Here is a 25,515-nt window from a genome sequence, read left to right on the forward strand (position 1 = left end):
ATTCCACTCTCTTCTGTTCTTGTCCATTCCATTTTATTGCCTCCCCTTCCCTGCACTCACAAGTTGTACAATGAGGAGATCCTCATTTACCTGAAATGCCAAGGGAATTTCGGCTCCAAAACCACTTTCAAAGACACAACTCAGAACGGTTACGGGTAGAAAGAGTATTTGATTTATTTCTAAATCAAGTGATTTGATTTAGTTTAGCTTAGTTAATTTTAGTCTGGCTTAGCTTAGACCCTTCAGTTTAGCTGGAAAAACCCTCCCTTGCAGCCTGAGAAAGGAAAGTCAGGGCAGGAGCGGTGCCGTGGTGGTGCGAGAGCAGTGCAAGAAAGAACCCAGCCAGAAAGGGCCAGGGAAGAGCTGACGAGGGCTGGTGCTCAGTACTCCAGAGGACAGCAGCGAGTCCCGGGGCCACGCTGGGGCCACCCTGGGAGTGCAGAAGGCTGCCTCCCCCCGGATGCGGGGCACGAGGGCCACCTGCGTGGAGCACGAGCAGCTGCCTTTGGGACACCATGACCCAAAGGAGCCCCGTGAAGGGGCTGTGCTCGGCTGCAGAGGAAGGCAAAAAACCCCAGGGACGCTTGCTAGTCCAGCCTGGGGGGAAAAAAGCACTTCTCTCCCCCAGCTGCAGGACACGAGGGGCCGCCTTCGTGGAGCATGAGCACCGGGCGATAACACAGCCAGAATGGACCGAGGAGCCCTGACAAGGGGTCATGCTCAGTGCTCAGAGGAAGGCAAAAAACCCCCGGGGACCGGTGCCAATCTGCCCCGGGGGAAAATTCCTTCCTGACCCCAGTGCTGGCGGTCGGCTACTCCCTGAGCACGTGAGCAAGACCTGCTCCCGCTCCACACGCTGGTTACGCCTCTAAGGGGACACTGGCACTGCTTTTTCTGCTTCCACGTGAAGTCATCTCAGGGGCTTCCAACAACAGCAAAATGCCATTGGCCTGATGAATCCTCGGAGCACGAATCCTTCCTGTGCTTGGCAGTGGGAGCTCCAGAGCACTGGGGGAGGGCACTGAGCCGCCTGTGCATCCTTTTTCTTCTGGCTACTGCCACTCTCTCCCCAGGAGGTGAGGACGGCGAGCTCCCTGACAACCAAAGCAGGATCCCTCAATGATGCTTTGAGCGTGGCCCCTCCAGAAGCTGGAACCGCAGCACAGAACCTCCTGCAGCTTCGCAGCTTCAAGTGTTCCCTCCCTTAGTCCCCCCTCACCTAATTCCCTGGTGCCCAGCAGATGAGGACGGTGAGCTCCCCAGTGACTGGAAGCAGGATTTCCATCCATCCATCCATCCATAGATCCGATGAGCTTTGAGTGTGGCCCCTCCAGGAGCTGGAACCGCAGCACAGAACCTCCTGCAGCTTCGCAGCTTCAAGTGTTCCCTCCCTTAGTCCCCCCCTCACCTAATTCCCTGGTACCCAGCAGATGAGGATGGCAAGCTCCCCAGTGACTGAGGCAGGATTTCCATCCATCCATCCATAGATCCGATGAGCTTTGAGCGTGGCCCCTCCAAGAGCTGGAACCACAGCACAGAACCTCCTGCAGCTTCGTGCAGCTTCAAGGGTTGCCCCCATCAACCCCCTTCCCCCTGCCAGGAATTCCCCCGGTGCCCCAAGGACTGCCTCTCGGATGCCCTCCGCCTGCCAGCTCTGTCCTGGTGGCAGCGCCGGGCACTCTGGCAGTGGGGCAGGGGAGGGCGCTGGACTCATACTGCCCCGGAGCATTGTGATGCTGCGTGGCCGGGTGCCGGCACTATGACACGGGGGTGACGGGGCCCCTGCAGCCCTGCCCACCGCAGCCCTGCTGCTGCTGCTGCCCCTTCACCCAGCATCCCTTGGGGAAAGGCCTTTGTCCTGCTGGCCCTGAGGCATTGCCTGTGCCCAGGAGGCCCAGGGGATGTCCCTGCCCATGGTGGCCACACACTGGGCATCGCCGCGGGGTGTCCCTCTAAATAAATCTGTATGATCATACTGTATCCGTAAAGGCTTTTATACCATGTACAGTCATGGGAGTGTGGCAGTCCCAAAGAAGAAAGGAAAGGGGTTTGGGTTCCATCTGCATGAACTTGGCAAAAACGTAGAGAGCATGCAGCATTTCCTCACCATTCCTTATCAATACACCGATTGGCATTTGCTACTACACTGCCTATGGTGAGGTCTTCTTGGAAAGGAGAATTCAAGAAATCTCTTCCACATTTGTTACACAGAGTAACGTTTGTAGCAGAGGGTGTTTAGATGTTTTGCTTGTGTTTGTTAACATTCATGTGTCTAGTTTGGGGGTTTACCTCTTGTACTACTACTTGAATGCAACACCTCACTGACTGCTGCCTAATTCCACGTTCTCGAAAGCTCAACAAAGTGTTTTGATCCCAGTTCGGTTTAAACCATCTGGGCCAAGCAGGTTTTCCCTGCAACACTCATGAAACACAAATGAGTGACTCAGTTCTGTAGGATAGTATTAAAACCCTCGGGGAAGTATCGTGTAAGAAGAACATGGAACTAGGAGAGGATCTGGTTCGAGACCATCTTAAGAACCTGAACATGCACAAGTCCATGGAACCTGATGAAATCCACCCGCGGGTCCTGAAGGAGCTGGCGAATGAAGTTGCTAAGTCACTGGCCATCATATTTGAGAAATCATGGCAGTCAGGTGAAGTTCCCAACAACTGGAAAAAGGGAAATATAACCTCCATTTTCAAGAAGGGGAAAATGGATGACCCAGGGAACTACAGAGCAGTCAGTCTCACCTCTGTGCCTGGCAAAATCTTGGAGCAGATTCTCCTGGAAGGCATGCTAAGGCACATGAAGAACAGCAAGGTGCTTGGTGACAGCCAGCATGGCTTCACTAAGGGGAAATCCTGCCTGACCAATTTGGTGGCCTTCTATGATGGGGCTACAGAACTGATGGACAGGGGTAGAGCAGTTGATATCATCTACCTGGACTTGTGCAAAGCGTTTGACACTGTCCCACATGACATCCTTGTCTCTAAATTGGAGAGACATCAGTTTGATGGATGGACCACTCAGTGGATAAAGAACTGGCTGGATGGCCGCACGCAAAGAGTTGTGTTCAATGGCTCAATGTCTGGCTGGAGACCAGTAACGAGTGGTGTCCCTCAGGGATCGGTGTTGGGACCGGTCTTGTTCAACATCTTTGTCAGTGACATGGACAGTGGGATTGAGTGCGCCGTCAGCAAGTTTGCCGATGACACCAAGCTGTGTGGTTCGGTTGATACCCTGGAGGGAAGGAATGCCATCCAGAGCGACCTTGACACGCTTGTGAGGTGGACTGATGCCAGCCTCATGGAGTTTAACCATGCCAAGTGCAAGGTCCTACACCTGGGTCAGAGCAATGCCAGGCACAGCTACAGGTTGGGCAGAGAAGAGATTCAGAGCATCTCTGCAGAGAAGGACTTGGGGGTGTTGGTCGATGAGAAACTGAACATGAGCTGGCTCCAGTGTGCGCTCACAGCCCAGGAAGGCAGCTGTCTCCTGGGCTGCATCAAAAGGAGCGTGACCAGCAGGTCGAAGGAGGTGATCCTGCCCCTCTATTCTGCTCTTGTGAGACCTCACTTGGAGTACTGTGTGCAGTTCTGGTGTCCTGAGCCTAAGAAGGACATGGAACTGTTGGAACCAGTCCAGAGAAGGGCCACGAGGATGATCAGGGGACTGGAGCACCTCCCATATGAAGAGAGGCTGAGAAAGTTGGGGCTGTTCAGCCTGGAGAAGGCTGTATGGAGACCTCATAGCAGCCTTCCAGTATCTGAAGGAGGCCTATAGGGATGCTGGGGATGGACTCTTCATTAGGGACTGTATTGATAGGACAAGGGGTAATGGGTTCAAACTTTAACAGGGGAAGTTTAGATTGGATGTAAGGAAGACATTCTTTCCTGTGAGGGTGGTGAGGCATTGGAATGGGTTGCCCAGAGAAGTTGTGAATGCTCCATCCCTGGCAGTTTTCAAGACCAGGTTGGAAGGAACCTTGGGTGGCATGGTTAAGTGTGAGGTGTCCCTGCCCATGGTAGGGGAGTTGGAACTTGATGATCTTAAGGTCCTTTCCAACCGTAACTATTCTATGATTCTATAAACTGTACACTGTAGTACGTAAACTGTTACAGCTCTGACAGCCATAATATTGGTTTGGTATCAGTCACCACTTCTATATGCCAGGATTATTTTTAACTGGTTTTAAACTTAAGAATTTAGTTAGAGTGAAGACTTTATGGGTGGGCTGACAGTAATATAACTTGAGTGGTACTCAACTCTCCTAGGATAATTTGCACAGCACCTGTAAGTGCTACTCATGAGTTGTAGGCAAATTTCTCATTATTTTGGATAAATTAGTTCATACATTTCTTTAAAATATAAAACTTAAATAGACAAGGATGTCATTTATTCAGAGAGATTATCTTAATAGGAGCAGTTTCTTATTAATTAGTTCCTTACTTCCAAAAGTAAGTTCCTTACTTCCAAAAGGAAAAGTTACTACTGCAGGCACATGGTAATGACAAAGTGTAAGTGCACTGTCCAAGAAACACAAATGATTATGAAAAATGGCTAAGAAAAGTCTACTCAAGTCTGTTGATGTTGGAACAGCAGTATTTGGTTATGATGCTTCTTTGAAAAACAGTATTTATAATGTTCTCGCAATGTACTTCAGCCCAAACAGAAAAATGTACAGAAACTCTACAAAGATGTTATTTGGGCTATTATAAAATTCATCCAAAGGCATAGTGCCAATACGAGGAGTACTGCCAACTTGAGTTTGTATGAAAATACCTATTTCCTCACAGAGTAACCTTTAAATAGAATGTCTCGAAATAAATTGAAGAAAAAGGAAAAAGGAAAAGTAAAAGAGAAAAAGGAGAAAAAGAGAAAGAAACAGAAAAAGTTGTAAGGGTTATTTTCCATCCCCATATTTATTAGTTTTGGGTGCAAACATTAGGTTAGGAATGGTAATGTCAGGTGTCATATTTTTTTCTGTCTTTTGTTGGTGCTTGTGTATCAGCTTTCAACTTCCAGAGTTTCAGTTTTAGCTTTTATTATAGCTATAACTGTGAAGGCTCTCTTAAAGAACTTCCGGAAGCCAGTTACATATAAAGTCTATCAAAATAATTTAACAATCTGAGACTGGGGATTTGTAAGAAGGGAAAGAGAAAGTTACTCTCTTTTCTTAAAAAGTACTTGTAAAACGACATCTCACGCTTTTCCGACCAAGCATGAGTCTCCCTCCACCTTCCAAATTACTGCATCCCTTTCAGCTCTGCAGTGGAATTTCATGGGTGTGATGAAGGATGATCAGCTATTTAAAACTGTCCTTATATTTCCTGCATGTGGGGAAAAACAATGTCCATGATGACACAAAATAAAAAAAAAAAGCCCAGAATCAAAACTAAAGTAGATTTAAGAGGGAAGTGTCATGAGATGGGTATGTGTGGAGGTCAAGTAGCCTTCATTACTGCAGAAGTATTATATACTGAGGAAGTGATTTCTACTGGAGCCAGCAATCTGGAGTTAACCTATGGGTGGAAAATATGCTGCTGATGACCCATGCTTATTTAGGATTCTTACACAGGTTTTGCTTGTTACGGAAATTTTAACATATCCATATGTATAAAACCACAGAGAATATTTCTCTACTAAAAATAACAAAGAGATATAGTTGAACTTGGAAATTCTTCTGATATTTAACAAATAGTAAAATTATTTGCTGTTTTATATAAATTGTTTTGTTTACGCATTTTGCTAATTTAAAACTGTAGTGTACAAGGATCAGTCATGCCCATAATGCACACACTGTTGTTCATTTGTTTTATATTTTAAAAATTTTACTTAAATAGTACCAATACATTTTTGTTTATGTACCATTCTTTGGTTAAGCCTATAATGTCAAAATTCCCTACTTGAATACGTACAGCATTTTCCAGTTTCTTTGTTTTCCTTGCTATGCTTCTTGCACTTCTATACAGAAACCTTGGCACCTCAAACTCAGTGCTCTTACTACTCTCTTTCTATTTTCCTATTTGTTTTCTCTAGACATTAGCATTTTTAACATCAGTCAGACCTACTTCCCTATATTTGGTCTAATTTTTATGCAGTTGTTAATCCCTGATATCTGGATGTAGACTTTCCAAATGGTTAAGCATTTGTTATGAACTAAACTTCAAAAGAGTACTATAAGAGATGGAAAAAAGGCCCCTCCGGCCTTCCAGAGCCCCAGAGTCCTTGGAGATTTAGGAAGCCCGGGAAGCCGGACCTGGCTTCATGACTCAATTGCTGGCTGCCTTTCTTGCCAGCATACATGCAAAACCAGCCTATCCAATGATTCTCGACACAGCCTGCCTAGTTTCATGAACCAACTATCAGGAGTTGTTTGGGCCTCCTGTAGACACATTACCCTGGAGATCCTGAATGGACTGACATAAATTGCCCTGAGGTGCTTAGTGTCTACAAATATAGGAGTCCAGTTCCTGTAAAATGCATAACCTGAAAGCTGAGAAGCAAAGGGAAACTAAAAACGTAACCCATATCTTTGTCATTGGGGAGCCTCAGGTCTTAAGTTCCATACAAAGCAGCTGCCTGAGAGCTTGGAGACCATAAGAAGCCAAAAAGCTTAGGAGCTCCTGGAGACCTGGCTTTCCAGCTGTTTGGCAGCCCATCAGGCAAGAAGTCAGTGATTCTGTGAAAACCAGAAGCCAAGCAGCCTGGCAGGCTACTCACCAGCCATCTGGCTGACAAGAGAAAAGATGAAGAGACACGTTGGTAATTTAGCCTGCCTTTCTGCCTGGTTTCTGTCAAAACTTTTCAAGAAGTCGTTGTATTCTTATGGAAGGTTTTGGTTCCATTCCATTAGCATTTTCTGATGGAATACTGTTCCACTGGAAAATATTTGACCAGCTTTCCTTGCAGTTAGTTTATAATAGCTACACATGCTGGTCAACAGCTTGTCATGTAGCTTCTGTACTTTTAAATTATACTCGCTAATTGGATTTTAAACACCTGTAAAAAGTTTAAACCCCCTCCTCCTCCCATTTTTTCTTTTTCATCTTTTCTTTGTTTTTCTTTCTTCTCCATCTCACTTTTTCCCTATCTTTACCCTCTCACTTGCCACATGGGACTTCCATAGATTTTAAGGCAAGAAAAGAGCACAGAAATCGTTGTGTCTCATTTGCTGCATAACATAAACCAGAAAATTTGAAGCAATCATTTTATCTAGCACAGAAGCTTTTGATTGAACTATAACATATTTTATACTTCATGCTTGTTCAGATTCTGAGTGGTCTGTAATGGTAAGTGGTATATTATGATATGATTGCTTTCTTATATACCACTCAAATTTATGGAACAATGCCAGAGTTACAAGGGCACAAAGAATAATTGTTATAACAGTTTATTAGTTTGTACTGCCACTGCAGTGATTGTTTACCTAGCCTGTCCTCAGAACATTCCAGTATTGCTGTCTTGCATCTCTACAATATTAAGCTACATACGTGTCCTCTCCTAGTGACCGGCTTTACTGGAGACACTGTGATGTTCAGTTTGAGGGTGTAAACAGAAGCAGGTCAGAAGTTTTTGAGTCTATAATGTTGGCTGTCCTACACTTGATTCTAATCTTTGGCAGATGTCTGACCTACAATTCATTTTAATCTATGGTTAAAACAAAGATGTAGTGTACCAGCTTCACTCTCTAGTAATTACGGATGGTAGTGTATAAATCTGTCTGAATTACAGTACCAAAAATAAAAATACACTTGGCAACCAGCTAAACCTGTCTAATAAGGGCATTAGACCTTTTTATATGGAGCAGTGAGGTTTTAGGGAGTGGCTCTCAGTCATGTACCCTTTTGTCCTTTACTGATCACCTTTTCCCCATAGGAAACCTTGCTAAGGAAGATCATCTCATTCTTGGAAATGTTCACTATGACCTGGAATCTGTGTAAACTGATGTTGGTGGGCATTTGGCCTGCTGATCTATACCCCACCCTCACTTTGGGTTATAGGACTTCCTATTCTGGCAGAGACACTACCCACCTTGAGTTCCCCTAGGAATCCACTGGACCTTTGCAAACTATTGCAAAGGGCCTTTGCAAACTTTAACAGGGGAAGTTCAGGATAGATATAAAGGAGAAGTTCTTTACTGGTAGGGTGGTGAGGCACTGGAATAGACTCCCCAAAGAAGTGGTAAGTGCTCCATCCCTGGCAGTCTTCAAGGCCAGGCTGGATGGAGTCTTGGATGACAGGGTCTAATGTGTGGTGTCCCTGCGCATGTCAGGGGGTTTGGAACTAAATGATCTTAAGGTCCGTTCCAACCCTAACTATTCTATTATTCTATATTAGAGGTGACTATCTCATAAACATATTAATAATTATAAGAAGAGTATTAGGCACTTATTTGGATTCAGTTCAATGCAAAACCGATGGAAACAAAGCCTAGCTTTTCCAGTAAATCAATGTTATCTGTTTCTCATGCTTCCATTATTAAAATGCTTTTCAAAATAATCTGATGCAAATCATGACATTGTTTCTATGGTGGCCTCAAAGGACTTTGATAGTAGTAGTTTCACTGCTTCTGTGAAAAAACTTTAGATTTTGGCATTTACTCAGGACTGAACTTCAATGACAGTTGAGAGGAGGGGAAGGAAATGTAGGTGTAGGCCACCAGACTGGAAAGCAAGGAAGACAATAGACAAAAGGACTATTAGAAGTTGCATGAGTGAGTATGTGGACTTCTTTTTTCCCCCACCATCTTTTTAGAGAACATGCATTGCATGCTTTCTTAGGCTGTACACTTGGCTAATGGACTTTGCTTTTGTTTCTTGAAACTATGAATAACAATATACTTGCCAAGTATTTAACTATGTGGTGATCAAATCCTGAAGACCTAGGAGTAAGGAACTGTGTTCTTCTGGTCTACGGAGTAGCACTGGAGCCATGTTAAAGCTACTCTGCTTTCCCACTCTGGCTTTAGCTGCTTCAGTGAGGTGAAGAGGACAGGAAAATCCATGTTGCTTGTCTGCTGTTGTTTTCCCAACACATTGTGTTTTCCCAACACATTTTATTTTCCCAACACAGAAAAAAATTTGTGAGATGTAGTGAGTTAGTCTCATCTTACAAGATGTTTCTTCATCTGTTCTGCTGCAATGGAGGCCTCCACAGCTGTATAGACAGGAATAAAATTAGCCTTTAAATATAAATCACAACTCAACAACTGTTGTTTAAACAACTGTTGAGTTGTTTAATAAGAAAAATTAATAGAAACTTCATTGTATAAATTGTGTGTTTCCTTTTTAATTGAACAACTATAATACAGAAATTTATCTGTTGCATTTCTTCATTTTGAATTTTAAATTTCAGAGTGCTTTAGGGTGCTAAGTGCCTCAGTTGGGAATAGAGAATGGAAATGGACAGCTTCCTTCATTGAAGAAAACATGGTTTAAAGATGACCCTTGATAACTAAAATTTATTTGCACAGCTATACCATCACTTTTTTTAGGCAAAAGCAATTCAATTTGACAAATTAGCTTTGACACGTTAAGCTTTTTAAGACGTTCTAAGAGTGAAATACTACTTGTTTTTAGTGGAGAAACTTTCATCTTTACAAGTGGAGTATTTTAAAAAACAAACACAAAGTCTTTTTGTAGTACAGTGTTTGGCTTTAAGTCTTTCATATAAAGAAACCAGTATTCACTTTGGAAAAAAATAAGAAAGGAATTTAGTTACAAAAGAATTCAGTAATTCTTTTACAAGAACTGTATGTCTCAAGTTTGAAGAATTTTATTTACTTAATGAAAATAACCACCAAAAAAAAAAAAAATAATGGCAAGAGAACTCAAAAATCCTGAATGTTTTCCTTGTATAAATACTGTGAAGATCAAATGTTTTTTCCAAATCTGTCTTTCTGCAATTATTGTAATGTTTTCTGCTCCCAATTAAGGAAAATGTGTGAAGCTTGTCTATTTTACGGTATTTCTACTCTTGGCAGAAGCTAATGTAGAAATAAGTGAAAAGGAAAATTAACTGAATTTTTTAACTGTAGCAGTCATGCAGTGATTGTAGCAGGATGAGGCTGTTGTTAGCACAACAGGTAACTGTTGCCCTAAGAATTCATGCTAATTTTTTTTTTTAAACTGCTTGAGATTGCAAACTGCTCCCCTTTAATGCAATTTTTAAATAAACAGCATTTATTGTACTTTCTGAGGATAAAAACTTGCTGTCCTCTAGTTAGAAGACACAGTCATATGAAGTCACGAAAAATCCTGTTATCTCTTCCTGTCTTCTTCAGCCACTTAAAATGTAGTTAAACAAGTTGTATTTTTTCATATGTGACGCCTCAGGTTAAATATTACATTAAAAGTTGTAAAAATGATGAAGATTAAAATGAACATATTTCCTGTTAATGCGGTAAAATGCTCTTGCTCCCCCCTCCCCCCCCCCCCCGTTTTTAGAAACGTTTTTATTGCTTCTCTAAATGTTTGTGTTTGGCTTCTTATTTTGTTTATCTCAGGAAATACCATTGTTAAAACAGAAGTATTCAGCCTATCATTGACACATGCACTCAGATATGTACAATAACATTATCTGTTTTATTGCTTATTAGTGATTTTATCAACATTTTTATCTATGAAGGGTGTTTCTTAGGCTTTATTCTTAACATACCATTTTTTTTTCCTGCCTAACTAAAGCTGATTAGCCTTGTTAGGACAAGTAAGAAGTAAGGTTTTGTCACAACAGATACAGGGAGAAAAGAAATTACCTAAATTCACTAAATGTATTTTCTTTTTCTTTCAAGTTGTTGTTTGTATAGCTATATATGAAGATGTACTCTAAGATTTTCAAAATACTGAAGTTTGTTGAATAACTTCATATGTAACGTGTAGCCAGTATCAGGTTGGAAATGGAACACTTTCGCCTTCAATTGCAATAGCAAAATCATGTTATTACCTAATAGCAAACAACCCAGACTTTGAAACAATGCCATTTACATATCTGCAGTGAGGTTTAAGGACTACAGGTAAATATGAATGCTTAACACACACTAATAGCCTGAAATGCCAAACTCTTTGTGTTTAGAACACAACTTACTACTGCATTTAGGACACAACAATTAATTTAGAAGGTGGAATTTAAAGATTGTATTTTTTCATGTGTGAAACAAAGAAGTAAAAAAATATTTCCAAAGACAAGTTTTATATGATTTTCTTCTCTTATGTTACAAAAATAAGCATACATGAAAATGTCTGAGAGTTTCTGGGAACTAAAATCACAGAAAGTACTTTAGGTTTTATAGTATGAACAGCTATATGATCATTAATAAAAGAATACGCAAAGAACATAGATCCAGAAGAATTAAATCCAGACCTCTGCAATTACAGGCAGAACTTCATATAATTTCTTCTTTAAACAGCTTTAAAGTATGACAATTTACATAATAATAAATACACATCTTCCAGTAAAAAAAAAAGAAAAACAAACCAAACCACCCAAAATCCCCCCCAACCGCCCCCCCAAAAAGTGAGTATGTGGTTTTGCTAAATGATGCCAGAAAGATTGCATTTGTTGTTTAAATTTCTTTGGGGAAAAAAAAAAATTGTACATAACATCATGGATTTTAAAGCTGTCATTTCAGTCCAACTTTCTTTTCATTGTTCTTCAAATTTCTTGCTTCTTTGTTTTTCTCTTTGTCTTAAACAGACCGCCAGACTACACCCACAGTCACATTTGGGAAACTTTCCTGACATGTGGTTTCTGCAGTTTCCCTCTGCTTTTCATCACTGTTTGAAGGTTCTGTCCTTGTGTTTAGCTGTTTTCACAGATGATTATTGACACTCTTTTCTTTTACTTACTGCTGAATTGTTTATATATTATTCCATCAGTTTAATTGGACTGTACTCCTTTATAAAATATGGAAAATATAAGCTTGTCAGGAAAGAAGTATAACAAGTAGGGATATAAACACCTGGAAAGAAAATATGCAAGGTAGGAAAATATAAAATGTACATACTAGTTCGTGAAGATGGGATACAGATTATTCTATCTCTTCATGAAACATCTTTCAAGAGCATGAATAATACACAGATATCTGAACCATGCAGAAACGCAGAATCATTTTAATATATAGCAGGGCCCCTTTCAGCTCATAAAAGTTTACCTGTTGAACAGAAGCCTTTCTCATTTGTTGAGGTGTTATTTAGACACAAGGTAATGAACACGTCTGTAGTAAGTTTTAAGGAATTGAGTTAAATGTAAAATACCTTATTTTTTTTCCTTCTCCTGTATCTAGTCATGTAACCCTCTATCCCTCTAATATGTATAGGTAAGAAATTTCTGTGTAGCAATCTTTTCTGAAACCCGTTATCCACCACTTTTGGTCAAATTTTACTATTTCAAGACAGACATGAAAACTGATTCTGAGAAATAATTGTTTTTATTCAAGTGATTGTAGATACATTTACATTGTGGTATGCATGCGCTAACAATGACAGATAAACATTTATGCTAGCGTATTCGTGGGAAACACTGTAAGCCCACCTCCCTTTACATGTAGTTCACCTGGTAGTAGATGTAGCAGAGCATTGCCTTTCCTTCTCTGTTTCTCTCAGCTGCTTTTCTGAGTCACAAACCTGTATTGTCCTTCTGCATAACCATTTAGATTTCTAGAAGGACCTCTGTTATATGTTCATTCTGGGTTTTATAGGACTTCAGCATGAAGTTTGCTCTTGGGTACTACTATTTTTCCACATGGTTCAGCTTCTGGTTTTGACCCTCACACTATATGGCTTTAACCTCTCCCTTCCAATCTCAAGAATTGCACTGCCTGTGGTGGAAAATATTTTGTTCTTGATGGGCCTACCCACTGCTTGTCCCTTCTGTGAGAAAGAAACATCAAGCTAAGAGCTCTGTATAGCATTTAGACCCAGAACTAAAAAAGATGAACTGCATCATCTTCTGGAATTTTTGTTTACCAAGTCCATGAACAATCTGATGGATTTGCTCAGCAAAGCTAACACAATACAGTTGGACACTACTCAGTTCATAAATCAGCCCCCCAAAAGAAATAAATATGATCAAAACCATTCTTGGTTTCAGGGTCACTCCCTAGCCCTAGGAAAGTTCATACTATCCAACTCTGCACTTTCATGAAGTCCTAAGAACTTTCAGTCCAAAAGAATTTCAGGAGAGTGTCTGGCAGTTTTTATTGAAAATTTTCCTATTGACCTGTTGAAGGAAGCAGATGAAACTAAGTCCACTTCAGACCTTCCTTTCCATCTCTGCACATTTACCATCACTGATATGCACAGGCTAAAGTTCCTTTTACAAAGTTAGTGTTAGCCATTTGGCCAGTCAGTTTTACTTTCTTTCCAGTGTAATAAGAGTTTAACACCAGGCCATCCAATGCCATCTGCAGATGTGTCACCACGGTGACACCAAGAATCTCCTCTCACCTATTCTCTATTCCTGTTTTCAATACCCTTTTGAAGGGTATGATTTGGGCTCCACTGTCGTACTTCTAGTAAATAGTTCCATAAAATTTAGGTGACCATCAAAAAACACCTGAAGTTCTTGCCCACAGTGGTTTCTGACTCGTATCTATTTTGTAATCAGTAGTCCATGTGCTTTTCTTAAGTCTTGTGTTTTTACAGAAAACCCTAAGTTAGCCATAATTAAGTCATTTGCTAGTTTCTATATTCATTGGACAAAGTACTTCAAGAGAACCATTCATCTTTCCAGATCCATGTCTGAAAGGTTGAAAATATAGCAAAAAATGCCGGGCTGGATTATAGATTGTATAAGGAAGTCCTGATAAAACACAAATACCTATGCTTAGTATAGAGATCCACTCAACTAAAGCAACTGATAGGCCCATTCAAGTAGAAATAGTGATTTTTCCAGATGACATTGAAATACTTCATATCTTCAGGTTAGGCACTTGAAGTTTCATAGAATCATAGAATAGTTAGGGTTGGAAAGGACCTTAAGATCATCTAGTTCCAACACCCTGCCATGGACAGGGATGCCTCACCCTAGACCATGTCGCCCAAGCCTCTGTCCAACCTGGCCTTGAACACTGCCAGGCATGGAACATTGAAAACTCTTTGGTAAGTGACTATGTAACATAATCAGTTAAGAATTTGTGCTTAAATAAAACTTAAGAGTTATGCCCCACATACTTGTAAGGGTACATGAAGTACTGTATGCTGTATGTCACTTTATCAGGTACTGCCAGTTCCCCTTTGCTTGGGGCAATAAAATGGATTGCATACCTGTTAATTCAGTCTCACACTGCCAAAACTGCTGTTTTTCTGTTTTACCCGTTGACACATAAACATGTGCTTGATAATTTGAGTTCAATAATAAACACAAGACTGTGAGACCAGCCAGTGATCTGTCAGAACAAAGATTCACTAACACAGTAGTGTTTCTCATACTAGTCTATAAGGAAGTAGTCTTATACTAAGTCTAAGGAAAGGTAGAACAGGGCAAACCTGTAACTATGGTTTCCTCACCAGGATGCTCTTCTACCTTGAAGAAATCTGTGACTCAGGAACTTGCCAAATCAGAGAGAATACTTTTATACTGAATAACTGATACTGGATTTTTTTTTTTCCCTATGAATCTGTCTAGTTAATTTTGTTAATTTAATAATGTGTGAACTTCTAACAGCCACTGCAATCCAGCTCCAAGGACTTCAATATCTCAATTATGCTTTGTTTGAAAATAACTCTGTTTTGTTCTGAACATGCCACCAGCTGATTTCATCTCATGCTCCGAGTTCTTATCCTAGAAGAGAGATCCTTGTGTGTCCTTTCCATTCTACTCAAGATTCCATACACCTCTGTCATACCTCTTCTCGTTTATCTTTTATTACCTTAAATGTCTTAGTTGGTTAGTCATTCCTTCTGCAGAGCAGTTCCCTATCTTTGTTTATTCTCGTTGTCTCTAAGCCTTGTCTAATTTTGCTATAACTTTTTCAGGATAGAAAAGGTGGACCACATCTGCATTCTGTATTCAAGATCAGGAGTTTGTGTTCCTTAGTCACATTTTACATTGATTGTTCATTCTCTGAGGTGCACCATGGTTCTCCCACAGTCGTCACGACTTCTGCAACCTTCCCTCTTAAATATTCCTAAATACTCATAGGCACATAGGCACTGATACCAGAAAATAATATTACCACTCATTTGTTTTAGCTGTCAGACTTAATATAGGAAATAGAAGGCACTATGAGAGCCTAAACAGGGGTGTCTGTTGCTGCTTTAGATGTCCTAAGGTATGTGTGGCACCCGTCAGGCCAATGTAGTACAGCGGATAAGGGTGATTTGCACCATTGTGGAGTGACAGCTTGAGGCCATAAAGAATACCTTGCTTAAACATGACACTTGTGGTAACTAAAGTCACACTAGATAATCTTTATTTAGGCATTGAATTCCTGCCTAGCTGGTGGTGTTTAAGACAGTCTAACTCTTCTATGTCAACTAAAAGAGCTGTATTCTGAATTAATCATATTTCTTTGTGAACAAAGCACAGCAATAGCTGCAGTTGTGAATATATCATGCCAGTCTCTTTTTTAACGTTTGCATGTATGTACAGATTCAATATTTAAAAATAATTTCTCTTTTCATTCTCATTAAGGATGCAGGGGAAATGGTTCGATCTTTTGTTAGTGGCTTGGAACTGGTAGTCAATTTGCTAAAATCAAAGAATAAAGAAGTTTTAGCAAGTGTATGTGGAGCCATTACAAATATAGCTAAAGATGAAGAAAATTTAGCTGTGTTAACTGATCATGGAGTTGTCCCTCTGTTGTCAAAACTAGCAAACACAGTAAGTAACATCTAAACATATTATACTAAGTATATGAACTTCTTATGACAGACTGCATTATACCCAACTAAATGTTATGACAAAAGCTGAAGATTCTGTATCAGCTGCAAGGAAGAGCTGTATGTAGCTGATGTACTTTAGTCATGAAAACACTCTGTGGCTGGTACTGAAACTGCTTTGGAAGATGAGCTTGATTTTAATAGCCCTTGTTGCTTAGTACTGCTTTTCAGAGATGCAGCTGCTGTATGGAAAAAGCACAAAGGATCAAGAGAGCAATAAATCTGAACCATGCAAAGAGTCTCAGTGATGGGTCTGTATGTTAAATTTTAATGCTGATCTTACCTAATTTCCAGTCAGTCTAAAAGCACCTTTGAAATAATACAAAAATTCACAGCACTTCCTTTAGAGAGAATAGCAAGGGACTACTAGCTCCATGCCTTACAGCTTTCACCAGTTTTTAATTCTATTGCATAGGATGCCTTGAAGATGTTTGACAATACAATTCTGGTTTTCTAAGAAATTCTTGTTATATTATGTTGTCTTTAATGTATTAATTTTTTTTACCTTCCTCAGAACAATGACAAATTAAGATGTCACTTAGCAGAGGCCATTTCCAACTGTTGCATGTGGGGGAGAAATAGAGTTGCCTTTGGAGAGTCCAATGCTGTAGCTCCTTTAGTACGTTACCTGAGGTCAAATGATCCATCAGTTCACAGAGCTACAGCTCAGGCTTTATATCAGCTTTCAGAGGACCCCAACAACTGTATCACCATGCATGAAAATGGAGTGGTGAAGGTGAGGTGGAATTTTTTTCTTATTTGGAATTCACATAATCAAAGGGTCTTGGTATGGTCAAGAGAAGAGATCTTTCATTTGCAATATTTCTTGAATACGGCTATGTCCTTCACATTTGCTGAACTTCATTCTAAAAATGTTTGGTCGAGTAATGAATTAGGGAACCATATTTTAGTGCTAAAGATACTATAGTTAGGTGATTGTTGGGAATGGAAATATAATGTGGACATTCACCTCTATAGTGCATGACTCTGACCCAATCAGTAATGACATCAGTCACATCAGCATTTTGTTATTCCCAAGTGACTTGTGCAAAAGAAGTTGTGTTATCTGAATGGATATTTTCCTATTATGGCAGAAAGTCACTTAGGAACAGAGAGTAACTGGGTCTGGGGACAAAGTAAGATAGAATAATACAAAGGCTTAGTTTACCAGCAGTTGTTTAAATGAATTCTGCAGGTACTTATAAAAATTCTTATTTTAGTGGTTAGTTATGAGCATTTTCTGCAAAGACCTTACTTCAGAAAGAATTTTTCTCTCAGAAAGATTTGTTTAGTGAAGTTTTATCTCCCTAGTTAAAGTCAGAAGAATTATTCCTTTGGCAGAGGAGAGATAAGGATTATGGCCTTAGAGGTGGAGATCATAGCAGTTCTTAATTTTCATAAATTTCCTGGAAAATTCACCATCATATGGACTTTTCATTTTACTTTGTGTTCAGGTAAACATATTGAAAGTAAGAGTTGACTTACGATGTAGTGTTGTTAATGTTGAATTTATGCCTGCAGTAATGATAGTGCACTTTATTGTGAGGAGTTTCAATTCTGGCACATTGATAACATGCACAAAAAGTCTGATGATTCAGGGAAACATTCACTCTGCATGGATGACACAGTTTCTAAGAGCTTGAACAGCTCATCAGAGACTTTCTCAAAGCATCATACTTTCTGACCATTCACTGAGCAATATGTATATACATGTTTCTGTCCAGGAAACCAGGAATAAAAACATAGAAAGTAATTTCAGCCAGATTCTCGTATTTCACATTTTGCCACTGCTGCAAACAATATTTGCTAATCACAAAACAACAGGTATATGCACACAGTTGTGAGAGAAAAAGCGTTCCAATTTTTTACATAGTTGTATCTGCACCGAAAATACGTTCAGTTTTCTCAACCAAGTGTATGTGACAAAAAGGTTGGGAAATAACTGGTGTATATCAGTTGCCATGTGAAATTCTGAGTAGATAAACACGGTGATTTTGGAGGAAGTTTAGAAACACGGTTTTATAAAGTTTTTCATTTATGTTGAGTTCCACACTCAATATTCTTATGACTGGGAATGAAACAGTGGTTATGATCTGTGACAGGTGGATCAATGCTTTCTTTCTACCAAACACCAGAAAACATTTCCTCTTTCTGATGTAAAAATTCATGGCTGTGCTGGAAAAGAGATTTGTATTTTCAGAGACCCTGTAACGACATGTGGGACACTAAAAAGCAGGAGAAATTTTTAGATATCAGACTAAGGAACAGGCTTTGACCTGAATTCAAAATTGGAGATAGCTGTCCACAGACTAAGGGAGAAAAGAAATCCAGTGGGGACTGGCAGTTTATAGCCAAGATAAGTAGCAGTACCAGGCAATGTTCTTCACATTTGGAGTCTGTCACAATTAGAGGGAAGAAAAAAAGGGAAAAGTCACAGACAACTGGAAGCACCCAGCCATTGCCAGGTTCTTCATAGAAACATCAGAAATTCTCTCTTAAAATGTTGCTGTTGAAAAGCAACAAAGTTGTCCAGCTATAGCTGACTGCTGCTGAAGCCTTGGAGCAATCAAGCTTGTTCGTGAAAAATCTCCAGCTGTCCAATAAAGAGCACAGGATTTTTTATAGGGATGATCTTTTGAGACGAATTGCGGAAAGACTGTTCTGCAAGGGACACACAGATGAGGAAGTACAACTACTTTAGTAGTGAAAAAAATTAGTCTAAACATGTTTTAAAGGAAGAATTGAAGTCATCTGAGGATCCTGAAGGAATATTTAAATAATTGTCCTAGAGACCATGTCATTGTGTCAAACTAATACCAATCACTAATACCAGTGATTCTCTGTGTTATATTTTTTCTTGGTTATATTGGCAAGCTATAAATTGGGATATGCTTCTGAAGTGAGTGAGGATAGTGGTGTGCATAGGCGTTTATGAAATTGCTCATACTATAGCTTCTGAAAGGCTTCAGATATTTGAAAAGATTCAAAATTCATACAAGTGAAAAGCATGAAACTGATTATCCCTGGTCATTTTTTCTTTGCAAATGAAGAAAAGATTAAAGGTAATCTATTGTGGAAGTTAATTCCTGTTGTTGTGGAAGTTCATTTCTAATTTCTAAGTAATATTAAGGATTTGGGTTTGTGGAATATCGTTATTATTTTTGTGTGAAGAAGGCCTGAGAAGTTTGAATGGCCTCATCACCTACAGAGTTTAGGCAAGTCTTTTATTATGAAGCTAATGAGACCTCAGACGAGAATATTAAGTAATGAAAAAAAGAAGAACAAGGGAAAATAAGCACCCACAGTCAGCCTGTGGAAGAACAAAATTCATCAAAGTCATAGTTGATCTTAACTTTAAATGTTTACATGTGGACATGCCAATCTGCAATAGTCACTCAAATTCTTAGTAACAGTCAAGGAAGAGGAATAGGTTCTTCACTGTGTTTCATCTTTTCTAATTTTGACATTTATGCAAAGGTAATGCACCTCAGCCTCTACTGACAGTATTTTCTGATCTCCTTTGGTTATCATGGAAGTGCAGGTTCAAAGTTCAGATCTGCACAACTACATTGTAGGTATCTATGTTTAATAGGGTGAATTCCATCCCAAGGCAGTGGAGAATGTGTTTAAATGAATATACAGTCCAGTTCATTATTAGATAGAAATTACAGAATTCTGAATAATAGTGCAATAAGAAAGAGCTTTTAAAAACATAATTTATTCTTTCTCGAGAAAAATACAGGTGAGATGCATCTATATGCTATGATGGTGATGAAGCACTATCTGCCCAGCAGTAACTAAAGCACACTTTGAGCATAATCTAATGGAGCCAGATGTTTTAAATTAGTGAATCTAACTAACTTTGAATCCAGGGATTCCAGAAAAGATCTTTGGAGTATTAAGGATGTATTCCTTTCATCTAACTTTGGCCACTTTTAGGTATGGAGTTTAAAGTAGTCTACAACACCTTCTGTAGTTAATGGAAAGAGAAAAAGGATCTGCAGACTTGTCCTAGATGAAGATAGATGCCCAAGATATCTGGAAGAAACAGACTTATGAAAGTGCCTAGTTTTCTCCACTGAGTTGAGAAAGGACCTGGGTGACTATCTCAGACTAAACAGCTAGCTTTCAGACAGCTGAATTTAAATTAATATCCTTCTGAATGTTGATTTTCAACAAGCTTGCTGTACAGCGGAAGTTGTAGGCCTGTGGAAGAAAGGTAATGCACCAATATTTAAAAAGCCTAAATAAGATTTAGTCAGGTACACTGGACATTATTCTTGTGATAAATAACCGTAGGTACATACATTCTAATACTAGAAGGGGTCATTTTAATGATCTAGTCTGACTAGCCTTGCTCATACAAACCAGACATTGCTTCAATTTATTTCTGTTTGGAATAGAGTATATCTTTTAGAAAAACACTGACTCTTTACTTAAAAAATTCCAGCGATGGAAAATCCAATAGAGCCATCATAACTTGTTCCAGTAGTTAAATACCTTCCCCATAAAAACATTTGCACCTTATTTGTAGCCTAAGGTTTGTCTAGCTTTATCGTATGCAATTACATGTATGATATTGTTACCAGCTTGGTAAACTGGAAAGCTCTATATTGCTGCTACTCTTATACACATTCTTATTGAGTAAGATCAAATACTTGTCACATTGTAATCTTTTTAATTAGCTAAGTAAGTGTAATCTCTGATAGAAATCTTTTAAATTCTTTAATTATATTTGTATGTCAGTTCCGATTTTTATTTTTGAACTTCCCTTTTGGACTGAATTTTAACATACTTCAGAACAGAATTTGGTATTCCAGTAATATCTGTATGAATACTTAAAACAGGTAAAATAACTTCCCTGTTTCTGTACAAGCTCTGTTTGAACATCAGAGATTTTCATGATTCTGTTTGGCCACAGTATTGCCCTCAAAGTTTGTATTAGGCCAGCTCTCTACTTTGACTTCCATGTCTTTTTGGAAACTGTTCCCCAGCTTAAACGTTCACATGCTATAACGTTAGCCTAGGAGTTAGAATTAGGTAATATTGTTAACGTAAATCACCAGTGAATTTAGACCTTGTGATATAAGTTGAATTTTTTTTTTTTTGGCAGGAGACAAATACACTTTATAAATGTCAGATGAGTTTGCTTTCATTTTTGTAAGAATAATTCATGATTTAAAAGCAGCAACAAAATTTATTTAAGCATTTCATTGTTTTAGAGAGGAAAATTTTAAGAAACCAACTCATTGACTCTTTTTGTACTGCCTTTAAAACTAAATATTGCTTCTCCACAATGGAGGTTGAACAGAGGTAAGATTCATTACACACAGACACTCCTTCAAAACAAATTTTTTTCACTGGCTGAGAAAGTGGTAAATACTTTTGAATTATGTAGACACAAATGGATTAAGGCCTGCAAAAAGAATATCAGTGTCTTTGATTGCAAACAATGAAACTAAAAAACGCTTTTTCTGCTTGCCAATGAAATGATATATTTGCAAGTACCTTTTCAGATAACTATTCTAAAGCATTTATGAAATCTCAGTATCTCATGTGAAGATTTCTTGATGTTCTGACTTAAAATTTGTGCTCAGATTCTGGACTAATTGAATAATAAGAAGTAAAGGTATTATTTTTTCTATTTATTCATTTATTTTTGTGTAATGTGATGATACATAAAGCCATTGATCACAGATAGGTAGCTCGCTTTGCTGGGACAGATGTATACTTATAGAGGAAGAACACTCCAGAAAACTTTAAATTAAATGTAGCATGCAACAAGGCAGAGGTGAATAAACATGAATAGAGTGGTAGAGTAAAAAAATAAATAGCTCAAGCAAACCAAGATACAATTACTGTTAATTCATAGCTACAACTCAATTATAGTAAGTAAAACATAAACACCAAACATTGACTGTAAGTTTACTGTGGAAACCAAGGACCACTGGATAGTACCAGTCACCCAGACTTTAAGGCTTTTATACCATATGGGACCATAACTGGTGCTGTTGGCAGTTTTTTGCGTGTGTATGTCTGGTGAAGATTACACAAAGTCAGAGTAAATAGCCTCTGTCGAGCTCCGCATTGTTCTGAGCTGCTTTTAGTATCTAAACAAGTTGTTTAAAGACAGTATTGCTGTGGTGCGCTCTGAACAAGTCCATTTTCTCACGTTTTTATTCCATTATACATTCAGAATTATTTTGGGGCATGAGGAAGCATTAACTTAATGATTACAGGAGATACATGGAATGCAGAAGATCAGATTTTCCATTCACTTTCTGACTTTTCTAATATTGAAAGCGTCTATCCTACCTACCAGTGCATAAAATTGATCTTTAGCCTTACTCTGCGGTCTGCTTTATTGAATTATTTGCACAACATTGAAGAGCTCCATTTTCTTAATGTTATGAAATATTAATAGATGTCTTCTAGAATATCAATTGTTGCTTATAGGAACTTCTCTGGGGATGCTAATCCATCAGATTTTGTTCCTGTCTTCTCATCAGACTGTAGTGTCAAGAGATGCATGAGGTTTTTTTTCAGTCTGTATTTTGCTTGGGTTTTTTTTTTCGGGTTGGGGGGAGGGACAGTGAAGGCTATAATGATTTTCTGAACTCTATGGTAAATTCATAATAGGTGTCCATGTTTTTTTGAGCTCTTTTCTTAGTGGTAGAAAGGTTAATCACATGAAGGCTGTTCCATTCCTCCTAATCTAAGATATAAAACCAGTAGGTTTAACCATGATTTATGAAAGTTATTGTGAAATGTAGATTTAACCTTGGTGAGTTCTTTTATACTTTATTATAATGAATGTATTAAAAATATATGCTGTGTATTTTATTGTGCAGAGCTTACAGAATATTGGTCATTGTTTGTTAAAGTCATAAAAAGAAGTCTTGGCTAACCGTTTTAGGTGAAAAGACTTTCATAAGACCATATTTTTGAAATAAATAGATATGAGCTACAAAACATGGATGACAGTTGCTAGTTTTTTTCTACTAAACACATTCTAAAAAACCTTTTTGGCACAAACCGTATATATATGTATTTTAGAATATAAAATGCAGAAGTATTGGCCTACTCTTTAGGAGTATTTGGCTGAGGTTGGTTGTTTTTTGTGGGAGGCCTTTGGTGAGAACAATGAATGCAGAATATAGAGTTTTACACTATGAAGTAAGGTTTAAGATAAGATCTTTATAAATTGATCCAAAGTATTTTGTATAATGTCTCTACAATAATATTATCAGGTACATTGGTATGTATTTGCATATTTACTTTTTCATATTTGTATTTTAAGTTTTGAAGAACTCACTTGTTAGCTGCCATGGTTGCCTCTATTCAGGTCCCACAGTTCAGGCTGTAGGTACAGCATTTGGCACATGCTCCAAGCTGATGCCTGTTGGTTTTTGTAAATTAGTTGTTACAGTTCTTGGATGTCAAGAAAGAGGGCACTAGGTGGCAAGATTTCTTCATGCCTGTTGTCTACAGGAAGTATGCCCTGTCCCTTCACCCACAAATATATTGATCACATCATACTTTAAAATTCCAGATATAAAATGTTCCATGAACTCAGTCCAATACTGGCATATTTTGTTTGATGTCCGAAGGATTCATGAAAAGTGACAATGTTACACCACTGCAATTTCTATTGTGTTAGCAACTGGCAGGTGTGAACATTTTCCTTAGAGTTTCAGCTCCAGAAGGTAGAAACCGGTAAGCCTTTACCTTCATAATAAGCAACATTTTACTATTCATAAAGTAGGCATACATACATGTAAAACATGTTGCTTTTGCACTGTTGCCAAAGGTAATGAAGTTTGGATTCACTGTAGATTAAGCCTCAGACTTTAAATTGTTTTTCAAAATTTCACATTACTAAAGTTTATGATACGTAGCAAGTGTTCTGTTAAAATCTGGCTGATCCTGGATGGGAAAAAACAGCAGCCTAACGGAGATCAGCTTATCTTTGCCCAAATACTCTGCTTCAGAAGACCTCTCATTTAGTAACGTTTGGATAACAAACCTAGAGGCTGGCATAAAGCTCCTCTTGGCACATTTTAAACATCTTTTAGTCTTATAAAAAGAAGCTTGTCCCACTAAGCTGTAGGTTTGTTGGAGCTGCTTAACAGTAGCTGTGGCCTGCAGCTCTCTCAATGATAAATGAGCGGCTTCAAATAAGTGCAATTGCAGCCAACTGTACAGAAGGAATCATTAAAAAAAAAAAAAATTTTACACAGACATTTTTGAAGCTTAGAAATGCACAAACAAAGTGTGTTTAACAGAAATATATGCTGCTCCTTTTAATGGAAAAGATTGCTACTGGCTAAGTCTGCCAGCTTCAGTAGGTGTGCCAAAAAGCCAAGGAATCTGGCAGAGTCCATAGATAGCAGTTCCATCTTTCATCTATATTTCTTTTCTGTATTTATCTTGCTTTAGAAAATGCAGAGAATGTCTTTTCCTTCCTACTTGGCACTATTTCCAAACCACAGAAACACTCAATTGTTTAGCTCCCTGCACCAGTCTTATCCTTGTGACTATGTGAAATGCTTCTTTCTAATTTGGCAATAATAAGAAAGCAGAATGTTAAAATATTGTTATCTTTATGGAATGTATTTTAGCTAAATTGTCAGATATTAAAATTAGTTTTCTTAATTGAGAGATATTTGGCTTAATGCACAAGGGCAGAATGCCAGGTAATTATTTTTGGCATGCAGCTGATCAAAAATAGGTTCCATCTATGGAAGGAGCTACTCAAAGCAGCTGAACATGAGAAATATCAAGAACAGTATGCATATATATATATGCATACATACACATGCATATGTATACAGATGTGTAAATAGAGGCTGAATTGTCACTCAGAAGTCCTTAATGTACTGAATTATGTATTCATTGTTGCCATCTATAGAAACTTTTTTTTCCTTCTTCCTGTAGAATTAATCACCAGTGCAAATTGGCTTCAAGCCCTAGTCATTGTAATCTCTTTTATGTTTCCATTTCAAAGAGCACTCTGCGGTGTCTTTTAAGTAATATGGCCTTTTAAGTAATATTGCACATCTTATTGCTGTCACTTTCAAGGTAAAGATGCTAAGGAAAAGTCCATTTGCAATGTGTACATTATGGGATGAGTTCTAGAATTAATGTTCCTGGTCAGTGTTCTGTACTTTGGCATAAAGTCTAAAGACCTGACAAGGCTGCCAGGCAGCATGAGGCTGGTGAGTATTCTGTCCTGAATTTGCTCTTTTTATCTCTGCACATTATATCTGTGCAATGTGCATAAATCCAACAGTTATTAGACTAGATTAGCTCCATTGCAGAATTCCAAAGAGAGGCACTTGCTGGACTCCAGAGGCATTGTAGTCTAAAGGATTGTGTATGTATCTAAAGAAGGTGTGTCATACTTTTGTACTGGAATTCCTGGACATTCACTGTACAGAGAATATTTTATTAGTCTTTTGCTTCTCAAAGTATTTTGTCTTTTCATCATTTGTATAGTGTGCTCGTGAGCAATAATCCTATTGCTATTTGGAAGTGTGGAATTGACCATGCTTGGATTTTAAAGGAGCACTCAAGCACATTTCACCAAAATCTTTTAAACTGCTTTGCTGTAAGTAGGTGAAGTCCTAAGAA

At 38.7% G+C, this 25,515-nt stretch overlaps 1 protein-coding gene across 1 annotated transcript in view; it reads left to right on the forward strand.

The window, feature by feature from the left end:
- ODAD2 (outer dynein arm docking complex subunit 2) overlaps positions 1 to 25,515 on the forward strand; it is a 92,581-nt gene that overhangs the window by 54,765 nt on the left and 12,301 nt on the right. The window contains 2 exon segments of the mRNA XM_062633541.1: positions 15,635 to 15,823; positions 16,397 to 16,618. Of these exon segments, the coding sequence (XP_062489525.1) occupies positions 15,635 to 15,823; positions 16,397 to 16,618 (411 nt within the window).

This window comes from Pezoporus occidentalis, unplaced genomic scaffold (assembly GCF_034315485.1).
Source record: "Pezoporus occidentalis ecotype Australia unplaced genomic scaffold, CSIRO_AGI_Poc_V1 ctg40, whole genome shotgun sequence".
Lineage (NCBI taxonomy): Eukaryota > Metazoa > Chordata > Aves > Psittaciformes > Psittacidae > Pezoporus > Pezoporus occidentalis.